Raw genomic sequence first — 27,906 nt, forward strand, 5'->3', positions numbered from 1 at the left:
AAATGGATCTTAGAGGTTATCAAGCCAAAAGTTGGATTTGAAGTCATCTATTATGGTCAAGGTTTATATAAATTAAAAGAAAAAAAAAGAGGCCACAGGTCCCGCGAGGTCTTTGAGGCCCTGCACCACGGCGCGGAGCCACTTCCCCTCACCTGGCAGGTACAGCAGCCCCGCGGGCCAGGCGCTCTCCCTCCTCAGGGCCTGCACACACCTGGGAGACTCACCGTCACTCTTCAGCTCGTTCTCTCCTACTTGTCCTTTAGGTCTCTCCATAAATGATACTTCCTCTCTGACTCCCCACCCCACCCCCGTTTAAATTAGCAGCTTCCATATTTTTCTCCTTTTTTTTCCTTTTTTTCCCTTCATATACTTATCACATTTAGTGAATATGTATTTTTTGCATATTTCTTTTATTGTTTGTCTTATCCTCTAGACAAAACAGAGAGCACGTCTTTAATTTACTGCTGCACATCAGTGACTGGAACCTGTAGGAATTCAGTAAATGCACGTTGAGTGAATGAGCTTTTGAAAATTCCTATGAGTCTGTGTCTAAACTATAGTAAACCCCTTTTAATGAAGTTTTTGCCTTTTTTTACTTTTTAGAAAAAACAAATCTTTATATGGAGCTCTGTTTGTCCAATTGAACATCTGTATGGTCTGAATATCTTGGATTTTATTTTTCAGCTTCTATTTTGACCACCCTCTTCCCAACTATACCCACCTCCTAAAAATATAAAATACTTAATTAATGATAAATTATTAAACAAAGAAACATATGTAATAAAGAATAAAAATAGACCACTGTCTCAGTTTTCCAGGGTTGTTATGACAAATACTGCACAACAGTTGGCCTAAACAAGCATTATTGTTTCATGGTTTTGAAGGCTGAAAATCCAAAATTAAGAAGTCAGCAAGGCTGTGCTTTTTCACAGAGTCGATAACCTTTTGGTGATGGCAGTCTTCCATCACATGGCAATCTCTCTCTCCTCTCTGGCTTCTTCTACTTCAGGGTTCTGGCTCACTAAGTCCAAATAGCCTCTTTTTGAAGCCTCCAGTCAGACAATTAAAATTAAGACTCACCCTGATTCAATTTGGCCACACCTTAACTAATAATAACACCTTCAAAAGGTCCTGTTTACAAATGGGTTCACACCCACTGGTAAGAAGGTGGATTAAGATTTGAACATGTCTTTTGTGGCGTACATGATCCAATCTCCACCAACCACCATTCAGTTTCTCTATTGGTTTGTCTTTGCATAAGTTGTTAGTATTGAGGAGTTAGACATTCATGATAACCGCTGTTTGTGTTTGGATGTGACTTACTCTTCTAGTTTGGGGCTCCAATAATTTCCCACATGGACTTTTACTCTTCCCAAATGGGTCAACTACTGTTAGTGATAATAGTTAACTTTATTAAGAATCTATATGTTACGTAATGAGTATTTACTGAATAAAAGAATAAATGAACAAGCTATTTTATTGAATCCTGATGAAGCCTGAAGTCTAGTTACTACTGTCCTCATTTTATGGATGAAAGCAAGTCCAATAACCTGTCCAAGGTAATATGGCCAATAGGTGACAGTCGGGACTCAAGCCTGGATTCACAACCTTGCCACTGCCTGTCTATCCCGCCTGCCTTTTGAACGTGCCATTTTCATTCCCACGCTCATTCCTTGGCCCGTGCCATTGCTTCTCTAGAGTGCACTTTGCTCCATTTATCTGGGCCCACCATTTGCTAAGGCAAACTCGAGTCTTACCTCCTTTGCCCTCAGGGATCCCCAACACTATCCATTTGGCACTTAACCTTGAATTGCTATTTTTTTAAGCTCACATATTCCTAGTATTTCTTTTTAAATTGCAAGAGTCTCGACAAGTCTTTTTTACAGTGTCAGCAGCCAGCCCAATGTCCCATACTTGGTAAATCCCCAAAGTATTTGTTAATGATTTGTTAATGATGACGATGCTATTAGTCATTTCCCTGATGCAGGATAATACATGAAATCAACTTTCCTCAAGCTTAGCAACTATCTGTATTGTTACAGCAATTGTACCAATGACAAATAATCTATAACATTTTGCGTGACTTATACTCTATGAGTACAATTGTCCACATGAAAATATCTTCCTCGGAGGCTTTCATTCATGCTTGTAGCCTGCAGAATCGAGTTTCCCTCAACACTAGAATTATGTTCTAAAACCAGCTTACAAGTTCATGGTATGTCCCCAGAATTAGCTGCACAAAATTAATTGCTTTCTATTCAATGATGCCTCATTTAGCAGCAGCAAATGAAACAAGAGCCTCCCTAACTTTGTCATAGTCGACCTCAAAATCATGAAATCAACTTAGAATAGACATCTGAGGAAAGCCAGGGTTGGCTAGAAGTTGCTAAAAGACATTTCTAGGAAGAGCTTCAAAGAGTTTGGTACAGTTGATATACACTGTGGGAAGGCCTGTGCCTCCTGCACCAACCTATCTGACATAATGAAACCTCTTGCTAAATACATACAATTCTCCCAAGAGCGTTCTCTTGAGGCAGTTGGGTGTTAGCCAGGCCAGAGGTCTTGGTTCAGAACTGCCAGTTGGAGAGCAATGAGATGGATGACTCATATATAAACGATCTTAGGCTCCTCCTTCATTCTTGGAGGGAAGGGGAGGGGATTAGGGATGTAAACAGGCCCATTTTAGTGTCGTTTAAATTTTTCTGTGCCCCAAATCTGGTTGCTGTTAGACATTTTGCAGAATTGCAAAGTAATTGGTAGCACGTGGAATAGTAACTGTAGGGAATCATGGCCTGCCTGCCTGGTTTGCCTCTACACAACTTTTGATAAATCTCTGCTTGGTGAAGCCAAATGTTTATTTATAACATATGGACTTCCACTGATTCAGTATGACCACAAAGTGACTCTGTATCATTGCCAGAAATCAACTGCATTAACATTATGCAAAAAAAAAAATGATATACATATTTGATCTAAAATTCACATAAATTCCAAAATGATTTTCACATCTGGAAACTGTGCTAGCTCCTATGAAAATATTCCATATTTATCTCTGATCATATTGATTTTGACCGTTTTGTATCCTTACTGTTTGGGCATCTAACTTAACTTGTATTTCGTGACGATTAAGAGTGCATATTAGGAAAAAGTTGAGTTCTTCCAAATGAACTTCCCCTGGAAGCTTCTGCGATTGAATAAGCACTACATCAAGTTCCTCCTCCCAGAGCCGAGTCAGACTCCCGCTGTTGTGGGAAGGTGCATTCTTTGTAGTGGTCGTGGATTCCAAAAATTCACTGGAGAAGTATGTGTCAGTACAATCACTTAAAGATACATTCAATTTTAAATTAGTTCTGCAATTTATATTGTCACTATTTCTACTTTGTGGGATTAGTGGCTAAATTCCTGTAAATATTAGAAACATTGAAATTAATCCAAAAATAAGGTCGATGTTGCACCGTAACGCTTTTCTATAGTTGTAAGCAGTCAGTGACCCAATGAGAAATGATTCCCATTTGACTACTACTTGTAAGGGCGGCCACTCATCTCTCTGCATGATCAGGGAACCAGGAAAGTGACGCAGATGTCACTATTCAGATACATTTCCTTCACAATCAATATGACATTTTAAAATTTAAAATTGGACATCACAAGGACAAGGGAATAATTGTTTGAAAATACAGAAAAAATTTCCATGCATTATAGGAGCAGATACTCCACAAATAAATGTAACAAGCAAAATTATAGAGTGGTTCTGAGGTTATCCCCTCTGCTCTGCTGGTAACAGTACTCATTATGTGGTAGGCCCTATTTTAAATGCTTTGCTCTACCCTGTAAGAGACCTATTATTATCCCTAGATTCCAAATGAGGAAACTAAAATAAAGAAGAGAAAAAGAAATGTGCCCAAGATCACATTTTTGGAAATGGTAGACTTGAGATTTGACCCCGGGTTGTCTGGCAGCAATTTATGACCTTCATTAATATGCTATAGGGTAGGCTTGCCTTAGCTGTGATGATAAAGCTGATGTGCTCATGGCAGCGTGTTCTCAGGTTCTCAGAACAATGTTGATAAAGTTTCAGCTCCTAAAGAACAGGCTATTTTTATTCAAATCTGCAACATATGGCAATATTTCTATCGCTCCTATTATTTGTTTGCCAAATTGCCATTAACATGCACATGCTATGAAAGGGCTTTACCCCTTCCGGTGCAAGCTCATCCTGCTCAACAAGGCCCTTCGCTGCGGTCAGCGGGCTCCTGTGGCCCTCTGCAGCCACCTTCCCTCAGAACAAGAGATATGTCTGGTTTCTCAACTTTATCTCTCCCTCCCTGTCTTTCATGCCTAGGGGCCAGGCTTAGTTAGCTAAATCAAGGCTTCATTGAGTCTTAACACTTATTTTTGGCCATGAGACAAGCAGGGGTTGAGAGAAGAAAAGAATATCACAAACTTAGGGAATGAGGGTAAGAAGTGATGGATGAGAAGAGATGAACCAGAGTAGAATGATCAGCCTCCTCCAGGGATCACCATGCAATACCAAATCATACTGTCCAAAGGACTGTGGCTCACTTTAGGCAATGAATGATGCCCCTTGGACCCACTGCAGTGGCCCAGCAATGAGACCCAGAGTCAATATCTAAAAGGGTAAAGCTCCTGGACAGATGCAGTTCTTGGCAGCAGATGAATACCAAGGTAATGTTTCTAGCAAGGTCCATCCAAGTGGACACTGAAGGGAGGGCAATTGCAGTAGCTGGGCAGGATCCAGAGCTGGGTTACAATCAAATGGGGGGATGGGATGGACTCACCGGTGGGGAGAAAGCAAAGACCCATGGTTTGTTGTTTGTGTATCTCCATCTCTGTTCATCCCCACACCAGCCTATGTGAAGCCCATCCACATTAGTGGTGACAGATCTCCTGTTAACCACCAGGTCTACCCACCTTGGTTCTGGAAGCAGCCAAGGCCAAGCCTGCCAAAGGAGATTGCTGCTAGTGAGAGGTGGTCCGGGCTGGCATAGGCGAGTGCAGGCTCTGTGATACACGCATCTGGAGCCCATGGCCATTTCAGTCCCCTCATAAGTGCTGGGATTTCGTGGGTCAATCTCCCAGGCTTTTCTCAAGATAGATTTGAGCATAAATATGAAATGCCACATAAGTCATCCAATTATGCTATAAAGATCAAAACTGCATTCAGAAACAAGAATAAACTATCAATAAATCTTTAAATACTGTGTAAGTAAAAGTGATACAATTTATAATAGGATTTGAATAATTTAAAATACCTAGGTACAAATTAAACCCGTCTTTCCCTTCAACTGTTATGAATTGCTGTTTAATCTGAGCTTGACCCTTTGTGGGCTGTAGAGTAGACATTAAAGTCATCTGGGTTTGAATCTTGACTGTCATTTACCCATCATGTAACCTCACAAAAATTGACATCTTTGAGCCTCAGATTCTTCCCCTGTAAGCTGGAAGTATCTACCTCATAGGGTTGTTGTGAGGATTAAGTGTCAGTGCATCCTTAAAGCTCTTAAAAGAGTGCCTCACGAATAAAAATCAATCCATTATTGTTAGCTTTTGTTCCTTTCCTTATTCTACTGCAAGATTAGTGTCTTCCTCTCTCTTGTGATGCTTTGCATACAGCAAACAGCAAACATTGGTTTAGAGCTGATCAACTGCCCTATAGATGGAGGCCATAAGTGGATTAGGGCAAAGGTCATGAACCCATGAAGGCAAAAGAGAAAAACTAATTTAAAACTATGAATGTTAGCCTGAATAGTGATTAGCGAGATATCATTTAGAGTATCTGTATTAGTCAATATCACACTTTTATGTGTACACAATTTTTTATTTGTAAATTATATACATAGTATGTGAATACAAACACATAAGGAAAAACTAAAATAATACAGAAGTATATGGAGTAAAAATTGCAGATTCCCCATCCCCAATCTCACTTTTAACCCACAGGTAAACACTACCCACAGGTGATATACAACCTTACAGAACTTTTTTCTATGCATTTACATAAGTATATGTATTCATATATAAATACATAATTTTGAGTTTGTTTCAAAATTGGGGTCAAATAATAGGACTTTGTATGCCTATGTTTGTGCTTTTCTGAATATATGATTACTAAATTTCCCTTTGTTTCCCTGCAATTTATCTGTGTTATTAAAACAATCACTTGCCAAAGAACCTTATTCCTTTCTCCTGATGATTCAAAGCAAAAGCATCTGTCATGCTTGTTCCAGAACTGGCTGGAATTTTCGCTGGGAGGGGGAAAACGAGCATAGCACTTTTGGTGTGGGTGGGACCGCTGCACTCGTGTGTGTGACATGGCTAATGGCCAGCCAGCTGCTGAAAAGGGACCAGAAATTTCCCAGCCAATAATGTCGCAAATAGAACTTAGGGAAAACCACAGTCTTTTTTTTCTCATCACTTTCCTGCACAAAATTTTTCATCAAATGAGGAATTTTGCAATTTTTCCGTAAACACACATCAACTCTACAACTCACATTTCTGAGCACCTACTACAGAACCACACCCTGAGACTACAAAGGTGATTAAAGTAAAGTCTATCCTTGAAATTATTTGTTATCATTTCAAACAGTCATTTCAGAAATTTGACTTTTATTTTGAATTTTGAATTTTTTTTTACCTTAAAATATCTTTATTTCTATTTCCTACATCAAAGATCTGAAAAAATTATGATTCTGTTCAAAACTTCTAAACTTTAATTTGGGGGTAAGGTGGAGTACAGTTTTAGTCTAAGATAAAAATATGTTTTGCAAATCCAAATATTTTTTGGAACTAAAATTTGATAAGTAGTATGCACTGGCTTGTGATGCCTCCTTCCATTTTTATTGTTCAGGCAAAAGCAAAAATATTTTAAAGTGATAAGCTTGTTCTGCATTTTTCCCCCGCAGTGTAATTTGTGATTGACTTCAAATACATGCTTTGTTTTACCTGCTTTGTGAAAGTCATCGTCAGACAAATTACCAGTTTCATATCTCCCTGCTTTTTTTTTTCTCTCCAATTTAGGATATTTATTCAGTTAAATGACTGTGTGTGTGTTTCATTCTGTGTCAGTGTTTTGAATTCCATGTCTTTGAATTACACTGAAGTGGAGTTAAATGACAGATTGAAGAATGGATTCTAACATTTCTGGTATGGCTGGTGTGAAGCAAGAGGAGGGAAAGTGCTCTAACAGATCCTGTGGCCTTCTGTCCTGTCTGAGTGCTGAAAGCAAGCCCTGGTAGCCCTGGGCAAATGTTCGACTCTGCTTTGGACAGTCATCACATATATTTCTTCATGGGGTTCTGTAGCCCCTCATCAAATCAGAATTTCAGAGCTAAAAGTACATTCTGGATCAGTTTTTGACCCATCCACATTTTACAGATAAAGACAGAGAGGTAAGGTAACCCTGAGTCTGTCGACTCCATCTCTGGTTGTCTGACTCTTGGGCCAACCATCTTTCCATTGAAACAGGTTCTCTTTTAGAGGTATTTCTGTTACCTCTATTTGTTCTGGCCTTTCAATAATGTACTGGAAAGAGAATAGGCTTCGGAACCTGGCTTCACATCTTAGCTCAACTGTTTCCTGAAAGTTTGATCTTGAGATTTCCTCCTCAGTAAAATGGGGATCATAAGATCTACTTCATAAGGGTGAAATGTAACTCATTTTACTTACTCCTTACAAAGTAAGGATTCAATGAAAATTAGCTCCTTTCCTGCCTTCTCTGAATTTGTTATTTCTTTATAAGCTTTGTTCAATGTGTGAATACTTTCAGTCTATCAAATTCTTAAATATATTCTTGTACTCAAGTATTTAAAAATTATCCTAGAAATAAGGTTTGGATATTGAGAAGCCTACCTCAATTGAAAACCTGGGAAATAAGCCAGGTACATTTATTTGACTCTTACTTAGCTGGGAGAAAACTTTCAGAGCATATGTTTGGTAAAGCATTCAAAACAAGAAATAACTTCTTTTTCCAAAAAATACAGCCAACTCTTAGATATTTCTACTGGCTATAAAAGAAAAATCAATGTCACATTCCATTTTATTCTTAAAAGGCATACTTATCATTCAACAAAAAAATATAAAATAGAATAAATTATATAAGGTGACCATCCAGGGAAATGGATTTTAAGTGTCTAATCTTCCCAGGCCAACCAAGAAAGTGGTGTGTTTCTCAGATCCAATAAAGATATTTGTATAAATAGATATACTTACCAGTTGAGATTACAGCACAACAAAATTCTCCAACCTGGGGTTAGGGCAAATCCTTTAACAAGTCTAAAGAACTTTGGTTAACATATCAAGCAGGCTCTTTGTAGGCCTATGTAAAATGGGAATAACTGATCTCCTTCATCCTCAAATATGGTAGGAGGAATATGGCGAGTGTTCTGAACCCAGAGGGAATAATCAAAATAAACAGGCTCAGAGTCCAGCAGGAGTGGAGGAAATTGTGGGACAAGGTGAAGGGCGGCTGTGCTGGGAACTGCTGATGCTTAACAGTGCTGCACTCTCATTCAGAAAACGGAAAAAAGGCCAAAAAGAAAAATGAGGCAACAACTGTTGATACAGATACAGATCAGGATTTCTGAAAGCATGAACGGGGCTTTATATCAAAGACTGGATTTGTTTTTATAGTCTGTGAATATGCTTCTCAGTTAAGTCTCTCTGTCCTACTGTTTTGCCCATTTTATATAATCTGGATCCTTGAGGCTCAGATATAGAAATCTGGCAGACTCTGATGAGTAAAATAAATCTAATCAATGTTCATTTCCAAAAGAAAACACGAATGAGCAATAAAAATTTAGGAGAGGGAAATGACAGTTCCCTGAAGGTAAGAAGCCCAACTTACAACTGTCAAACTACTCCACGTATTCCTAGAAAGAAGCTTGTTCCCTTTTAGAACTTTCTATTAAAGGAAAATAATGATCTCAATGGATATATTATGCCTAGATTTATTTAAAATACCATTTTAATTGTGTGTGTGCTCTTATGGAATATTTGGTTTCTTGTATCTTTAGCATAGATTAATTTAAAATTCTCGGAGCATTAGTGCCAAGAATTTTTTTTTAAATAAATTATTGCTGTCAAACATAAATTCTGGTAAGGCAATTTTAAGCCAATTTTGGACTGAATATTCTCAGTGCAGGCCTCCTGGTCTTTTCCCTTGAGCCTTCAAGCACTCTTTACCATCTCATTCATCTACATTATTCAGAAATGATTTCTGATTTTAAGCAAGGACAATGTTCAACCCCAAATTTTTAAAATTACCAAAAATAATTCAATTCACAAAAACTTATTTTACATACCAATGTTTGGGAATTGCAAACATTGCAATTAATGTTTGTAATTAATTAATTAAGATGTATAAAATTTATCTTAATTATTAAGATTTCTGTGTCTATTCCTAAAATTCCTGTGGCTTTATTGTTTTGCTTCCAGTGCCTTCTCCTCTGTCTATCACCGGTCATTCTCCATGACCACATCCTAAAAAGCCCATTGCTTCCTTCACACCAGACTCCCAGATGGCACACAGATGAGCCTCCTTCCATCCTCTGGGGAATCCAGTGCTCTCTTACGTGGCCTCTGACTCTGCCACCATTATTAGGATCCTCATCAATTTTCAATAAATTCTAATTCATTTCTGTTTTTCTGTTCAAACCCGGAAGCCACACCTTTGCTCAGAGTTATCCTGAGGTGGTCACTGTGCACTTGCCCCCCTCACCAACTGAGAGAACAGTGCCCACAGGTCAGGGCACACCATCTACTGCCCAGAAAATGTCTGGGTTTACTCCATCTATTTGTCTATTCTTCCCAGGTTACAATTTTGAGATGTCAAATCAGATGAAAATCACATGGTATCTCCTTTTTATTGGCAAGAGGTATTTATTTATTTATTTATTTATTTATTTTTACCTCCATGTGAGTTACATGAAGATTCCTCACATGCTGTTAATTAAAACAAGAAAGAAATGGGTGGTGCATGTTCTGTTGAAAACCTCTTCATTTAAATCTGCAGGCCACAAAATGGATGCACTCCTACATGCACAGTTGTGTTGGAGTTATTAGTTCACATATTGAAAACCAAAGAGTATCTTTCTAAAGGGGTCTGTGTGAAGTATAAAGCATAACTCTTGGGAGAATGTAATATTTAATGCTGTGTGTATTTGTTTCTAGATACTGTTAGAAGTTGCGAGGCAAAATTGTTCTTCACCTGCTCCCTGAAGGGTCATTACTGCCTATACAGTAAATCCAGTTTTATTCTCATCAGCCAAGAGCCTCAGCCATGGATCCAGATCATGTTTCTGTTTCAGCAGGTGTGTGCAATTCATGTCTCATGGCTCCGTAATGAACCAGGAGAGGTGTCAGTTTGTAATTATTTTTATTGAATTAATAATTATTTGTTCAGGGTTGGTATGTAGATAACAGCAACATGTATACATTTCATTAATAATTTTTTAACCTGGATATTCTACATTTTAGGATATTTTACTTATAAAATACCTTGGATTAGTAATCAGTAGGCCAAACCTAGTCATATCTTGAATATCTTTAGTGTTAAGAAAGAAAAATGGAAGGGAAAACACTTTTTTAAAAAAAAAAAAGAAACCACTTATTTGAAGGGAATGCTTTCCTTTGTTTCTCTGGAATTTTCCAATCTCCAATTAATTTCAGCGTCAACACATTCTTTTTGACATTGTCAAAATCTGGACATGCCACTTTTTTCCACAGAATTTATATGTATAAGCAAAATTATAGAAAAAGAGAACTTTCAATTTTAGAATTAGATCTAAAGACACAACCCCAAAAGAGATTCTTAACTGGAAATACTTATCTTGAATGCATCAAATTTTCACATAAAATTGACATATAGATTATAAAATGTTAGTAATGAAAGGGATTTTAGATACTATTTTTAGAGATAGGAAAATTGATGGGCAGAACTGAGATCATCTAACTCCTAATCCAGTGGTTCTTTCTTCATTGCCCTGTGTTAAAAAATAAAATGGGAAGAATGAGGAACAGGAGCAGAGGGGGTGCAAGCAGAAAAAACTGAATGCAAATGTTATAAAATGGTTGAAAATTAAGTCAAGTGATGAAATCACTTATTACTTCTATTAATAACTTCTGTAATAACAAAAGTCACTGACCAGATAGTTATATCTCTTTATAAAACAAAGGCAGGCACATTAAGAAATGAATTTTAATAATGAATATATCATAATCATAAAGTGGAACTATAGTAATTAAGAAGAAAGACAGGGTAGACCCACCTTAAGAATACCATTTTTCCTTATACTAAGTCATCTTAAGAACAATTTGATCTGAACCAAATTGTATGTGAATAAAAAAAAAACATTGATTTTTCTTTCTTTGCTTGAAATAATGACCTTCTTTTTCTTTGACTTTATTCATACTTTTCAAACAGTTTTCATCACTGATTTTGTATATGGTTTCATCCCTTGCTTTGTTCTTAACAGCTGTCAGTTTTCTGAAAACAAACCAAAGAAAACATGATTTTTAGTTTTTGCCCCTTCAGTTTATTTCACTGACTTAGTCTGGTATCATGTCTTTCTCTTTAAACCAAATCACCAGAAAAGCCTTTGTTTATGCTAATTTTCTTCCTTGTTCATTTTACTGTACTAGTTTCTTTCTTTTCTCACCCCTTCTATATTGTGTGATCTTATGGGCAAATCCTGACTTTGGGGTAAATAAAAATCAGTCTTCAACTTGATAATTACAAACCCAGACCTAACTGGGCCAGGCTCTTTCTCTTCTCTGACAACTTAATTCACTTAACATGTTCATGGAGTTCTCAAATTCACAGATTCTAGTCTAAATGTTCCTCTTTAGATTAATGATTTGTTAAATCAGTTTCTACTCTGCTTTAAAAGGAAATTCATCTGCTGTATAAGTTCCTGATAATAATCAAGAGAAATGCCCAGATGTGTTCACATTATGGGTTTGCACAATCAATCTATCTGTCACTGGCTCTGAAAGTTTCAAAATGGTGGGCCATTTACTCAGAGCTTAAGATCCTCTACCTTTTCCCTCTCAGTATAAAAAATAGTTCATTTTGGTGATAATGATGAGATTTTTCTGGATTTTTAATATGTAATATTAAAGAAGTATAGAAAATGAAAAATTTATTAATTCTCAATCACTAAATAGAAACTTTGCACCCACGAATCACCTAAAGAGTCTTTTAAATCAATATGTGACTTTATAAGCCAACCTCATTATTTTACCATACCTCATACATAAAAGATAATATTTATGCTATTAAATGAATATAGAAAGCACTTTGTACCCATTATAGATGTTTTATATGTTTTTATGAAAACTGCTCCCTTTAATTCAAAGTCTTTCCAAATTCATGGGTAAAATATTACAACATGTAAATGATTACTAAACATATCATTGCTATTAAAAGAAAATATACAAACAAAAAATTAAATCTTCCTTTGAAGAGTTGATTTTCATTTGCTTGAGTGTAGTATATGTAAATGTGATTTTATTTGCAATAACAATCATATTCTTCAATACCTAGAAAAATTATCTTCTTAAACCTCTAAAAATATTTGCTCATTATACATTTTAGGATAAATAATGCTTTTGCTTCCCCCACACACCCACTCACACTGTTCATATTTGAGTATTGCATAATGAACTCTTAGTTATTTAATTTCTATTATACATGATCTACTCTGTATAAATTACTTGGTATTTTTGACCTCTAGTTTAATTTTTTTATCTTTTTTTTAATTCAATTTTATTGAGATATGTTCACATACCATGCAGTCATACAAAGCGTACATTCAGTTGTTCACAGTACCATTATATCGTTGTGCATTCATCACCAAAATTAATTTTTGATCATTTTCATTACCACACACACAAAAATAGTAAGAATAAAAATTAAAGTGAAAAAGAACAATTAAAGTAAAAAAGAACACAGGGTGCTTCTCCCCCCCCCCCTTTTTTCTACTCATCCATCCATACACTGGACAAAGGGGAGTGTGGTCCATATGGCTTTCCCAATTACACTGTCACCCCTCATAAGCTACATTTTTATACAATCATCTTCAAGATTCATGGGTTCTGGGTTGTAGTTTGATAGTTTCAGGTATTCACTGCTAGCTATTCCAATTCCTTAGAACCTAAAAAGAGTTGTCTATATTGTGCGTAAGAGTGCCCACCAGAGTGATCTCTCGGCTCTTTTGGAATCTCTCTGCCACTGAAGCTTATTTCATTTCCTGTCACATTCCCCTTTTGATCAAGAAGATGTTCTCTATCCCATGATGCCGGGTCTACATTCCTCCCCAGGACTCATATTCCACGTTTCCAGGGAGATTTACTCCCCTGGGTGTCAGATCCCACTTAGGGAGAGGGCAGTGATTTCACCTGCCAAGTTGGCTTAGCTAGAGAGAGAGGGCCACATCTGAGCAACAAAGAGGCATTCAGGAGGAGGCTCTTAGGCACAATTATAGGGAGGCCTAGCCTCTCCTTTGCAGTGACAGTCTTCCCAAGGGCAAGTCCTGTGGTAGGGGGTTCAACCCATCAAACCACCAGTCCCGTATGTCTGTGAGCACATCAGCAAGCATCAAGGTGGGGAAGCCCAACACCCCTGTATTCTCCACCATCTAGTTTAATTTTATACTTTAATCCCTACATATTTGATCAAATAGATATGAATATGTATATTAACTGCTTTCCAATTAAGTAACATTCTTGGGAAATCACCTAGGTAAACACTGTTACAAAGGTTAGGCATTTTCATGGAGCTCAATATCAACTGCCTTGAAAATCTTATTAAATAATTTTAATTTTCTTTTATAAAATGAAAACCCTGAAATATATCATATGTCTGATCTCCAGCATAGATTTCTTTATTCTTTCATTTAAAGTTAAGCAATGTTAAAATTCAAAACAAGCCTAGATTCTAGTCAATCAAACAATATTGTCAGGAATAAGATAGAGATAACGTGTTTTTCTCATTAACGCCTTTACAGAGCCTGTTTCCAGAGCCCCTGTCCATACAGAGCCATTCTGTGCAGTTTCTCAGCACCCTGTGGGAGAAGACCCAGGCAGAAGGTTCTCACAGCTTTGAAACTGCAATGATGGAGTCCACATTCCCACATCAGAAGGTAAACGCTTCTTTCCTTGGACATGTTATTTTTAAACCAAGACCCAAGATTATCTTGAAACAGTATCCTTTACTCTTAACAGTTCAATTTTTGACTCCTTTACCTTCTTTTGTTGTTATCAGAAAGCATTTATTAAGTTATGATTTTAATGTGGTGCTCTGGTAGACTCAAGACAGAGTGATATCGGTAGACAAGGACACTGCCCTCTGAGCTCACAGGCTGACATAATACAACCCACAGAAAATTACACAAACCACATACACACTATGGATTAGAAAACATTGTGCAAAAAGGAGACCATGGACTCCAGGATTGAAAGGAATAGAGCAACAGGGAATCAGGCTGCAGTGCTTTTGACGCCTTTCATTTCTTTCCTCTATTATTTCATCCCCTCTCCTTGTCCTCTGCAATCACACAAAGCAAGAAAGTGAAGATAAGGTGGGCAGGAGGAGAGACAGTATGACCAGGGTGAGAAGGAGCTCCATTGAGGCAGAAAAGTGTAACTCGAGACACAGAGCATTTTAGGAATGTGGAAAGAGGGACTTCCCCTCAGGACACGGTTGACTGAGACCTCCTGAACAGGCAGCTGAGCTGGGGAAAGAACAGGATATGAGACTGCACCCGCCTGCTTAATAGAGTGACGTGATCGGATTTGTGTGTGACAAAAGTCACAGGCTTAGAAAGCAGGGGATGACTAGAGGAACGTAACGTAGGAGGCTATCACTGTAATCAAGCAGGAAATGAAGGCCTGAACTTCGGTAGTGTTGAGGAAGTTGCAGGAAGCAGATGGGTTGGAGAGCTATTAAGGAAGTAAAATCAACAGGACTTGCTACTAGATTATATTTGGTATGTAAGTAAAATAGGGGAATCAAAGATAACTCCCAGGTGTGTATGTTGGATGATGGATGTTGGTACCATACTGAGAGAACCCAGAGGGAAGAGCTGATGTGGGGAAAGAAGACAAAGAATTCTGATTTATCTTATATTTTCATATTTTGAGTCTGAGCTATTTGTGTGGATAACCAGGTGGTGATGATGGTTGAAAGGCCAGTGTCGGCTTCACGAAGAAGGCAGTGATGAAAAGACAGGGATTTGGAAGTCATAAGGTACAGCTCGATGTCATGACCGTAGATCAGATCACTCATGGAGAATGTGTATAATGAGTACAGAGAAGGGCTATTCTTGAGCTCTCTTTACTAAACCTTCTTTCTATAAGCCTTTCACATACTCAAAGATCCTGATTATTCTCCTTCTGCCTCCAAGAAAGCCCAGCAATGAGTATTGGGTGCTTCCTGGAAAAACCAGATGTTCTGAGAATATATTGATTGTACTATTGAAAAGAGGAACAAATATCCCAATATTAAATAACTCTAATCTACAAACAAGTATCAAGGAAGTTCATCAAAATCTACTTTATTGTGAAACTAATGCAATACCTCTTAAGTGCTGAAGGATGAGAAATGGGTGTGATTCATCAGAAGTTTATTTACAACGGTCCGTAAAACTATTGCATCACTTTTTTTTGTTCCGGTTTTGGCTTTGGTTTGAGAATGAGACACGCAGTATTAGAAATAAAGGAAATACCACAATTCCATCAGATTAAGGCAAAATGCAATTCCTTGCATATTTCATTCAAATTTTAAACTGTTGCATCATATTTAAAGACAATGCTTCAAATCCTTTTTTATCTTTGTGAACTGTATTTTAACTAGCAGCAATGAGTAACTTAAAATTTGGCAGAATGCCTTAAATTCTAAGAGATTAAAAAAAAAAAAACTTGGCAAGCCAGTTTTATCCATGTTCACAAGTATGCTTATGATATAATCCATATTTTTTTTATTTTATACCAGTGACTATTCATCTAGGGAAAAAGTAACTATAAACCAATTTTTAAAAAAATTTTTAAAGCTTTTTAATTTGGTTTTTTCATAAATAATATATGAAAACTTTAATGTCTGGAATATACATTATATGTAAAAGTTATTCATCTGGATATTTCTCATGTTGATTTTCTTCTATTTTTTATGAAGTGTTCTGTGCATTAAATTCAAAATAGCTGTGAACATTATTCAAAGTCTGTTTTATTTTCCCTATATGTACCGTATAGATGTACATGTCTACATATGTGTCCATATAAATATATATGTATGTGTATAAACACAGACATAGACACACACACAAATGAGTTTTAAGGGATGAACTTGTGTGTGTCTGCATTATGGTGGAGTTACACTGCAGCCAAGTGGATGCAGGTATGCAAACAAGGAATTAACAAGTGAGAAAATGCCTGCCTGAGTCTCTAAAACCTAACTCTCTGGAAGGTTTGCAATTGTGGCTGCATTTTACCAGAATCTTGGAATTTTAGAACAGAAAATCATCATTAAGATATCTCTATTATAAATTGTAAACTGTTTGAGTGCAGGCATTGCACTATGTTTATCATTGTATTGCTAGTGACCACAAGTACCTGGCAAGTATAGGCTCTCAGTGAATAATGGCAATCGGCTAAATAAATAAATGAATCCTGTCATTTTCTAAATGTTAAAAATGGAACCAAAGGACTCACTGAAGGTCACATAGCTAGTCAGTGTCAGAGCTGGAGCCACTGCCACATACAATGGTGACACTGGGATTGTACTTCTGGGCAAATGAGAAGATTATGTCTCTCCACCTCTTGAAGTAAGGCACAGCCACGTGATTTGTTTCAGCCAAAGGAAATGTGAGAAGGGACACGAGTCACATTTTTTAAAGCCAGTGTGCAATTCTCCGTGCTCTGCCTCTTCCCCTGCCATGGTAACTGTAGAAGCAAATGATGATATGGAGGTGCCAAAAGATGGAAACAGCCTGGAATGCAGAGCCACCACACCACACTTTGCATAATGGAGAGGCAATCTTTTGTTGTGTTAAGCCACTGAAGTTTTGCTGTTAGTTATGGCAGCATAAACTAGCCTATATTGCTCAGATACCTACCATAGAGGTTAAGCATGTCAGCTCTCAAGCCAGATTACTTGGGTTTAAAACCTGGCTCTGCCACTCACCAGCAATACATCTTTTGGCTCTGTGCCCATTTCTTTATCAGTAAAATAGAGAGAATACCTCAGTGAGACGTTAGAGAAATGAGTTAATTCATATAGCGCTCTCAGAACAGTGTCTGCACATTGTGATCTCTTAATAAATGTTAGCTAATATTCTGATTCCTAGCCAGAATTCTTACATGCCTCTCCTGCTCACCTCCCCAGTCCCACCCCCACCGCCACTCTCCTTCTCTCTCTAGGAAAGTAACAGGAATTGTAATCTGTCTTGGATGCATTGAGAGGTTCAGAGCAGAGGTAGAAAGATGAACCTGACAGATAACCTATGAAGTTATTGTATTTTTCTAACTCAATCAAATCATCATTATCAGAAAACATTCTCCAAATTTCAAACATGAATATTCAGTATAAAATACAATCAAATTATCACAGGCAAACTATATACCATGCTCACACATGAGTAGAGGTGTGAAAATCCTTGAGTAAACTGCTGTTTTTTAAGTTACAAAAATATAGGAAAAGTTTAATAGTAGTAAGATGCATCAGTTGTTCAATTAAGAAAATACAATCATCTCTAGATACTGAAATGGCATTTAATGAAATTCAACACTCATTTTTAATAATCATACATTTTATACAATTTTTAAATAAAGTTTATCTTCCTAATTAGACCGGTTTTTCATGAAGTGTATGCTTATCATTATACACCCAACACCCCACACATCACCTAGCCTACAATAGTGATATGTGGGGACTAAATAAAATGAAATAGCATCTTCCTTAAAACAAAAGTAAAACTGTTAGCTATAGAAATGGAAAGATGTTTTCTTAGCATGACAAATATTTGTGTTGAAACAAAAGAAAAGATTACACTTAATGGTGAACCTCCTGAAGATGTTTTTATTAAATACAGAAATAAAACCAGAATACCCACTATAACCTTTACTATTTTGTACAGTTCAAAAGCACTGGCCCACATGAAAAGATAAGCTTCATGAGAGCAAGGATCTTGTCGATCTTGAGCACTACAGAATCCTGGGTCTCTAAAGAGCATGCTTAACACATAGTAAGTCTAAAACCAAGCTGAATAAATAGAACATGAGAAAAAAATAGAAGTATACTACTTGAAAGATGGCGATAAAATCAGCATTATCTTCAGATATTGAGAAACAAAATAAAACGATTAGTATTAACAATAATAATAGCAATGGTTAACTTGTATTAGGCATTAGAGTGTGGCAATCACTGTCCTAGGCACTTAATATGAAATATTTTACTTAATTCCAACAATAATCCTATGAGATAGATAGTATTATTATTCCCATCTGACAAATGAGTAAACTAAGAGAGATTAATTAGAAGAGATCAATTAATTAATTTTTTCAAAATTACTAAGCATTGGAGAGAAATAAGACTTGCTAAACACAGTGACATACCAGGTTCCTGATTGGGAATAATGAATATTACAAAGATGCCAATACTTCCCAAGTTAATTAAGAGGTTAACTAAATCCCAGTTTAAATTCTATCAGAATGATTTCTGATATTTTTTAAAGTGATGGTAAAATTTAACCAGAAGGATGAACAGGTGAGACTAGTTTAAAATTTTTTGAGGGGAAAAAAATGAGGACTTCTGTAAGAATTAAAACATACTATAAAGTTATGATTATTAAATCATTCCACTTTTATGGCAAGAATCAACATACAGCTAAATGGTGCAGGCTTTGTAGTACAGAGACTGACACTAATATGTATGTATAACTGGTTAATGTATATATATAATTGTTTAACTGCATCTAAAGATGTTAATGTGATTGGGAAAGCCATATGGACTAACACCCCCTTTGTCCACTGTCGGGAGTGATGAGTAGAAAAAATGGAGGAGAAAAAAAAAAATGGCACCCAGCGTTCTTTTACTTTAATTGTTCTTTTTCACTTTAATTTTTATTCCTATTATTTTTGTGTGTGTGTTAATGAAAATGTTCAAAAATTAATTTTGATGATGAACACACAACTGAATGTATGCTTTGTATGACTGCAAGGGGTGTGAATATATCTCAATAAAAATGAATTTTAAAATATGTTAAATCCTGAAAAAAAATTTTAAATGAAAGAAAATAGCTATCAAAACCCTAGCACTAACCTCAAACATATAAATAAAATTTAAAGGCATTTGCTATGATTAGAAAGTAGATAAGGATGCCTGCTATCACCCTCACTATTTAATGTTTTACTAGAGGTCCTGACTAATGTTGAAAGACAAGAAAAGCAAAAATGAGATATAAGCATTGAAAGAAAGAGACCAGAGAGAGAGAAATTATTTTCAGACAATAAGATTATTTACATAGAAAATTCAAGAGAATCTAACTAATCTTTAGAACTTATAAGGGAGACCCATGAAGTTGTTTAATATAAGATTAACATATATAATCAATAATAATCCTACACATGACTAATAACTAATTCGAGGTACAATAAAAAAGATGTCAACTATAATAGCAGCAAAACTATAAAATACCTAGGAATTAATATAAGAAAAGATGTTGTGCTGGTTTGGATGTATTGTGTCCCTCAAAATGCCATTATCTTTGATGCAGTCTTGTGTGGGCAGGAAACTTATTGATGTTGATTGGGTTGGAGACTTTTGATTGGATGTTTCCATGGAGATGTGATCACTCAACTGTGGGCAAGATCTTTCATTGGATAATTTCCATGGAGGTGTGGCCCTGCCCATTCAGTATGGGCCTTGATTAGTTTACTGGAGCACTATATAAGCTCAGACAAAAGGAGAGAGTTTCTACAGCCAAGAGGGACACTTTGAAGAATGCACAGTTGCTGAGAAGAGAGCTGAAGATGAGCAATAGTTTGAAAATGGCCATTGAAAGCAGACTCTTGCTCTGGAGAAGCTAAGAGAGGACAAACGCCCCAAGAGCAACTAAGAGTGACATTTTTGAGGAGCTGAAGCTTCGGGAGAATGTCCTGGGAGAAAGCCATTTTGAAACCAGAACTTGGAGCAGACGCCAACCATGTGCCTTCCCAGCTAACAGAGGTTTTCTGGACACCATTGGCCATCCTCCAGTGAAGGTACCTGATTGTTGATGCATTACCTTTATGGCCTTAAGACTGTAATTTTGTAACCAAATAAACCCCCTTCATAAAGCCAACCAATCTCTGGTATTTTGCATTCCAGCAGCATTAGCAAACCAGAACAGATGTGAAGCTCTTTAATGAAGAACAATTTTTAAATATTAATAAAAATCTTACAAAAAAAAAGATATGCTCTTCTTATGGCTATGAACACTCATTATCACACACATGGAAAATTTCCCCAAATGAAAATACAAATGCAATTTCATTTCCAATCATAATAGCAACAGAATTCTTAATGGAGTTTGACAAACTGATCCTAAATTTCAGAATAGCCAAGGCAATTCTGAAAAAGAACAAAGAGGAGGAAATTTTTCTACTAGGAAAAGAAAACTTATTCTAAAGCTTTAATGAAAGTGAGATTATTGCTGCAGGGATAAACCAGTGGAAAGAATAAGGAATGCAGAGACATTCCCAAGCATATATATCAGTAGATGATAGAAGAGGGATATAAAATCAGTGAGGAGAAAAATGAAATATTTAAAAATTAGTATAGGAACATGTGACTAACCAGATTAAAAAGATAAAATTAGATTTTTTCCCAGACACTATATATATAATTAACTCTGAATGGATTAAAGGCCTAAATGTGATCATTAAAACAATTAGAAGAAAATATGAGTTATATTTATGGCTTCAGGATGAAGAAGGATTTCTTAAGATACAAATAAGCAGAGATTATAAACAAAAAGATAAATTTGACTACACAAAAATTTTAAATTTCTGTATGAAAAATACTCTAAAACAAAGTTAAAAGTCAAACACAAGCTGAGAGCACATACTTGAAATATGTATAACTGACACAAAAATCTCCTACAAATCAACAAGAAAGAGACAAACAGCCCAATAGAAAAATGGGAAAAGAACATTAGCAGACAATTCACTGAAGAAGAAACTCAAATGGCCAAAAAACATATGAAAAGATGTTCAGATGCACTAAAAATCAATGAGATAGCTGATTTAGATTTTTTAAAGTGGGATGTGATTTTACAATGGTGAGACTTGCAAAAAGAAAAATATTGTGATAATACAAGTCTTGGAAAAGAAGTGAAAAGATGGGAATGTTCATTCCTTACTCATGAGAATAAAACAGGTATATTTAAGAAAAAAAAGGACTTAAGAAAAACATATGTATATAAAATCATTAGACTCATGACTGACAGCCAGCTGACAGTCAAGGCGGATGAGGAAATATTTTTCCAGAACTCATAATTGCATGTAAAGATTATCAGAAAAATGCTTAAGCTGTTTATCAGAAATTCTCACTTCTTTCCACAAGGAGGTTTTGTATTATAACATAAAAAAATGTTCTATTGTCGACAAGTTTTAAGACAAATTTTCCTTTACAACCTTCTTTAAAGAGCAACCTGGTAATAGCTGGTAATATTATAAATTCATGTATCCTATTATCTGCAATTCCATTTCTAGGTGAAACTCCCACATATTTGTACCAGACATGTACAGAGATGTTGACTGCAGCATTGTTTGAAGCAAAAAATCAGGAGTAATGCAACTGTCCATCAGTACAAAAATGTAGAAAGATGCTGCGGTATCTTCACACTACACTGGCAATAAAAGTGAATAATCAGGTCTTTATATAAAAACATGGTATGAATCTTGAAAACATAATATTGAGTTTTAAAAAGCAAGTTAGAAAACACACTAAGCAGTGTAATAAATTATTTTGGAGTACATGTGCTTGTGATTAAAGTATTTAAAACCATTGTTTAGAATCACCCCAAATTCATGACAGGGTTGCCTCTGAGTAAGGAAGTGGGAAAAGGAGAAAGGGAAATGTTACTGGGGAAGAGAATTAAGGAAATCTCAATTTCATCCGTAGCCATGTATATTTTTTTAAATCAGAAGCAAAATATTAGCATTTGTTTAGTTTGCCTGGGAGGTACATAGGTATTTGCTTTTCTTTATTTAGATTAATTTAATTAAACCTGTATGTGATGTCTATGAGTGGAGGAGTGATAGATTTGACTATATAAATATATAACACTTATAAAAATCAAAACCTATCAGACAATAATTTAAATGAAAATATTTGTAACAAACATGAAAGACAAAGGTTAATATATTATAAATTCATGCATCTCAATAACCAATGAACCAAGAACATGAGCAAATAGTCAGAGTAAGCCCAGAAAAAAGCATTCAACCTCATTAGTAGTCAAAGATATAAAAGTCTATGATTAAAATAACAAATTGCCCTTTATCACTCACTTTTAAAATTATAAAATAATCAGTGCTGACTAGAGCAAGAGAGTTCAGACACTCTCACACATTTCCAGTTAGAGTGTAAATTATTTCAACATTTCTGAAAAGCAATTTAGCAATGGGGGTCAAGAGTCTTAAAAATATTCATATCCTTTAACACAGTGATTCCATTTCTAGGAATCTCTCCTAAAATAATCTGAAATGTGTAAATTTAAGGTACACCACACAAGTACTGTGGATTGATTTAGAACAGGGAAACACTGCAGATAGCCTAACTGTCCAAAGATGGGAAAATGAAATTTCCTTTCTAAAACAAGAATTTTAGAAGGAGTATTGAAAACCAGTTGATTTATTTAAGGATGAGAATGGTCTTCTTGGAGCAACTGGAGATCACTATGGATAATCCCATTTCAGTGCATGTGCTCCCAGCCCTTCAGAGGGAGCTGCGCTCTGGCTATCAGAGGACCAGAGAGCTGACAAAGTTGATTGGCAGATTGCTAAAGGCCAGAATTTGAGAGAGAGAAAGACTCTATTGACACACATGTTCATGTTCCACTTCTCAAAGCATAGAGAAGTTTCATATGCTATAGAAATGAGGTCTCAAAACTATGCCCGTTACATAAATAAAAAAAAAATTTTAATTTACTGCTGAAATAAAATGTGCCCCATCTGGCTAACATTTGGAGATTTGTTTTCATTTCACATCACTACAAACACATTTGACAGTTCCCAGGGTAATGGGCTGGAGAGTTGGTGCATAAATAAATCTGGAACACCAATTCTGGGTGTAAATAAAGGAGACATTCTGATGCTCCCAAAGGCAGATCTAGTGTTTTGAGTTAAGGTGTTAATTTGCTTGAATAAATAAATGCATAAGTAAGTAAAGAAAGTGTGGACTTTTTATATATAGAATGTAACTATTCAAATTCTTACAAGGAATTTGTCAACATGTGTGATATGAACAAGTGTTGTTGTAGAAGTCAGCCTCAAAAGAGAGCAGAATGAATCAGTCTTTGAGGGTTAGCTATGTGGAACTTCCCTTTCAGGACCAGATAATTGGTGGTGGGGTTTGTGATCTCAGAAGCCTGGGTGGGGATGGGGGCTTCTAAGCTTTTAGGCTGTGGGCTCAGAATCAGAAAAATCTGATAGGTGGTATTCAAGAGGCAAAGGTGAAGTAAAGAGACAAAAAGAAAGTGTGAATAAGAGTCCATCCAAAGAAGCCAGGCCAAGGGGTAAATTCAATGATTAAAGGGTAAACTAAATGAGGACTGCAAATGGTTATGGATGTTGGGGATTGAATCATATTCCCCCTCCCTCCCAGAAGACATTCAGGCCAAACTGAATGAGGGTGGGCCTTAATCCAATATGGCTGAAGTCCTTATAAGTGGAGGAAATTCAGGTGACTGAGCAGAAGCCATAGGAGAGAGATGGCCATGTGACAGAGGCAGAGATGCATCTACAAGCCAAGGAATGTCAAGGACTACCAGAAAGCCAACACCAGAACACTACAGGCTCCAGGAGAAAGCATGGCCTGTTGATACCTTGATGTTGGACTTCCAGCCTCCAAAACTGTGAGAAAATAAATTCCTGTTGTTTAAGCCAATGAGGCTATGGAATGCTTCATAGCAACCATGGCAAACTAAGACAATGGGAAACTGAAGGCAAGGGGTCAGAGAAAGCAGACTGAAGGTGGAATGTGGGTGCAGATGCAAATGCCTGGGATGCTCCTTGCTCAGGGAGAGAACTGGTTGAGAGGCCAGTGGACATTAAAATAAAGAGTTTAGGTTTTTAAAAGAAAGAGGAAATGGTTCTATGTAGGGAGAACGGCATGAGCAATAACATGGAGGAGACAGAAAAAAAAATCACAGTGTGGTCATGGTAAATAGGACTCAAAGCTCATTCATTCAGTCAAAAATATTTTTTTGCAAATGCCTGCTCTATGTCAGGCTCTGTGCATAGACTGGACATAAATAATCATAATCTTTTCCTCCTGGGAGGCAAACAGTGGAAATGTTAAAGACAATTCCACACAGATAAACTGTAAAAATTAATTAATTAAAAAATTAATTAATTAATTAATCAAAATGCCTGAAGAAAGTGATAAAGCAAGGGAGCATTTGTTGGATGGTCAGGGAAATATTCCCTGAGCAGGTGTCATGTTAAAGATGAGTTTTCCTGGCAAAGAGACCAATTTGCAAAAAAGTCCCAAAACAAACAAGAAAAAAGAAAGAAAGAAAGGAAAACCCTTGGTTATCAGTCTCCTCCAAATTTAGATCACATCAGAAAGGGGTGGGATGTAGGAGATGTGAGGAAAGAAAAGGGATGGAACATAAGTCTCAGAGGAAAATACAGTAGGACTATCAAGCAATGAGGAACATCATTTGCAATCTGAAAGTATGGATTTAAAGTAAAATAGAGATATGATCTTCTCCAGCAATGATCAGCTGTTCAGGTGCAAAAATGAAGTTCATCCAGGCTTGGGTTTTTGTCTTTCAGTTGACTGCTAATGGTGAAAGGTTCCAAGACAGGGGAGATCTGTGTTTGTTTGGGAAGATAGAGGGTAAGAATGCAGACCAAAGGAAAAGATTTAAAATACTGGAGAGGAAAAGTCTACATATGGGAAACAGAAAGATGGTCTTTAGAGTCTCAAAAAATCAAAGTTATTTTCTGAGTGAAAAGATGATGGATTTGGGCTTAGTTTCTCTTGACAAGGCCCCTCTGCTTCTGCTCCCAACCCCAACACTTTCTCTACTATTCCCCTTGGAAAACAACAGCACAAGCAAATCCATCACACAGCTGACCAAGGTTAGGAGACAGACAATGGCCATGGGGCAAGACGAGGCTAACATTGACCACGGCTGAGTTCATACCATGTTCCCTGGCTAAGACTTAGGTTACTAGGTAGCTCTAGGAGAGTTTTAGCCTAAGCACAAGATGAATTTTTGTAGTATCTGTGGACTCACACGCTACCCCCACAGCCACATTATAGTTCATCTGAGATTAACTTATGAGAAAAGGTTTGAAGGTTAAAAGTCCTTGAGAAAACTGGCAAGTTCTCTAGAGACTTTTACAAGAATGACTTTTATTGATACCTTAGGACCACTGAGTTTAGAAGTCCAACCAAAATCTTAACATTGTCTCCCTAAATACTCTCTCTAGCTTCGTCTGGATTCATTTCTTTCTCTTAATAGCTATAAATCAAGGCCTCTCACTTAATTCTGTACATACAACCCATTACATTATATGATTGCACATGTGTAAATGTGTTGAACCTGATTAAGTGACAGTTCCATTCACAGTTCAAAAAAAAACAGATTTCTTTTCATTGTTATATACTGGTGTGTTCTTTTATAGTCTTTGTTTTCAAATCCTCTGGTCCTCTTAGAAAATTAGTATCCTTGCACTTGACTAATTAAAACATTCTATTGATCTCTTCCCAACCATTGTCTATATATACTGCACTTCTACTGTAGTATGTTTTTTAAAAAAATTAAAATTGGCATGGAAGTGTTTTCTTGATTTAGTTTAAATCTTGGTTTATCACATATATTGTATTTCCTTCATGTTTCACAAGCCGGAATGTCCTATAATGAAGCATGTCAATTTCACTACTGTAGTGAACATTCCTTCACAGTAAGCCAGATGTTCTGCATCAGTCAAGGATATTTGAAAAAAAAAATAGCTATAGAAAATAGTTAACAGAATAACTCTATTCCTGGTGGGACAGAGGTATGCAGTTCCTCTGAAATGTTCATTCCAATCCAACAGTGGTTTAGGTTCTTTTCTTAAATAATAGATACATGCATAAAACCTTTTTCTTTTCCCCTTACTACTCTCATGTATATAGTGAATTTCTACAAACATTGGGCACTAAACTATTAGAATAAACGGCACCTATTTTTGAGCACTGTCAAAATGTAATAATTAGATGCTCAGGATCTAGAGTTAAATTATCCAGAGTTAAAAATCTGTCTCCACCACTTAGTTACCAGCTGTTTTATTTAACTTCTCTGTGCCTTATTTTCTTTACCTGCAAAGTGCAGAAAATAATAGTACCTGCTTCACAGAGAGATTGAGGGCTTTAAAAGAGACAATACATGAAATACATGTAATATCCTTGTGAACATGACTGGCACGTAGGAGGAGCTCAATAAATGGTAGCTGGTATTTTTTTATAGCATTCCTCCAAACAAAATGAGTGACCTCCTCAGCAATGTTCCCATGCCCCTTCATGCATATGTCAATAGAGCAGGCACTGTATTGCAGAATCATTTGTAATATGTTTGTTTGTGCCATAGGCTGTGGAATCATGTCTTCCTGTTTATGTCTGTATCCCTCAGCACCTAGCGCAGCCTGAGACAGACTAGCTACTCGGTCAATGTTTTGTGACTCTGCATTCCCAGTCATGACAATGCTCTCATTTTATTTCCACAAATAGCCAAAACTTTCTTTGGTTCCAGGTCTTTGGACAAAGGAGACTGCTCTAACTGAATAATAAGTTTCCATGTTAAAAACTGCATTTCATTCAAGTCATGAAACTTTTCTTATGTGGTTTGCAAATATATTCAGAAAACAATTCTAAAGGAGACTTCAAAAATAGTTTGGAGCAAAGGCTGTGTCCCTAATATGTGTGTAGTTGTCCATTTATAAACATTCATTTCAAAGGACAAGTCCTGACTTTTAATCTAAAATAATGATAACAGCAATTTAGATATCTCAATACTTGATATAGCAAGAAAGAGAACAGTGGTGCTATTTGCTTTTATTTCTAGGACGCTGAAAGTTGCGCATGGATTGGCAAGTGTTTGCTTTTAGGGGAGCGTTAACATTCTTTCCATTAAGGGTTATAGTAACATGGAGCTATCTTCATTTTTTACTTTATTAAAAATGTATTTCCTAGAGTAATTATTTGCAATACATTTTTGCATTTTTTACACTGTTTTCAATATAATTTTGTGTTTCTACTGAAGACCAATCTGAAGGGAAAGGAACTTTTTTCTAAGACCTCTGCTGAATGACAGTTCACAGCATTTGATGCCTCATTCCAGGGTCTGGTAATACTTTCTACTAATAGACAATTCTCGTAGCCAACCCAAATTCCTCATGCTGCATATAAGTGCCTTTCTTTGAGCTCTTTCCTCAAAGCTGATGGATAACGTTAGATGGCCAACAACTTCATCACTGGTTTAGTGGAATAAGTAGTTCCCAGACCTTGGTGCATGCAAGAGTCCTTGGGGAGCTTGTCAAAATGCAAGCTCCTGGGTCTCTCCAGAACTCACAAATGGAATGGGTCTGGAAATGTCCATCTTTAACAAGAGATCCTGGTGATTCTGAGGCAAGAGGTCC

General features: G+C 36.5%; 1 protein-coding gene across 2 annotated transcripts in view; it reads left to right on the forward strand.

Moving 5' to 3' along the window:
* Window positions 1–27,906, forward strand: part of VEPH1 (ventricular zone expressed PH domain containing 1) — a 228,866-nt gene that overhangs the window by 147,066 nt on the left and 53,894 nt on the right. For both annotated transcript variants that reach the window (XM_037841936.1, XM_037841933.1), the window contains exons 10-11: window positions 10,189–10,328; window positions 14,025–14,159. In XM_037841936.1, coding sequence (XP_037697864.1) covers window positions 10,189–10,328; window positions 14,025–14,159 — 275 coding nt within the window. The remainder of the gene's footprint in view (window positions 1–10,188; window positions 10,329–14,024; window positions 14,160–27,906) is intronic.

This window comes from Choloepus didactylus, chromosome 1, assembly GCF_015220235.1.
Source record: "Choloepus didactylus isolate mChoDid1 chromosome 1, mChoDid1.pri, whole genome shotgun sequence".
In the NCBI taxonomy this organism is placed as follows: Eukaryota; Metazoa; Chordata; class Mammalia; order Pilosa; family Megalonychidae; genus Choloepus; species Choloepus didactylus.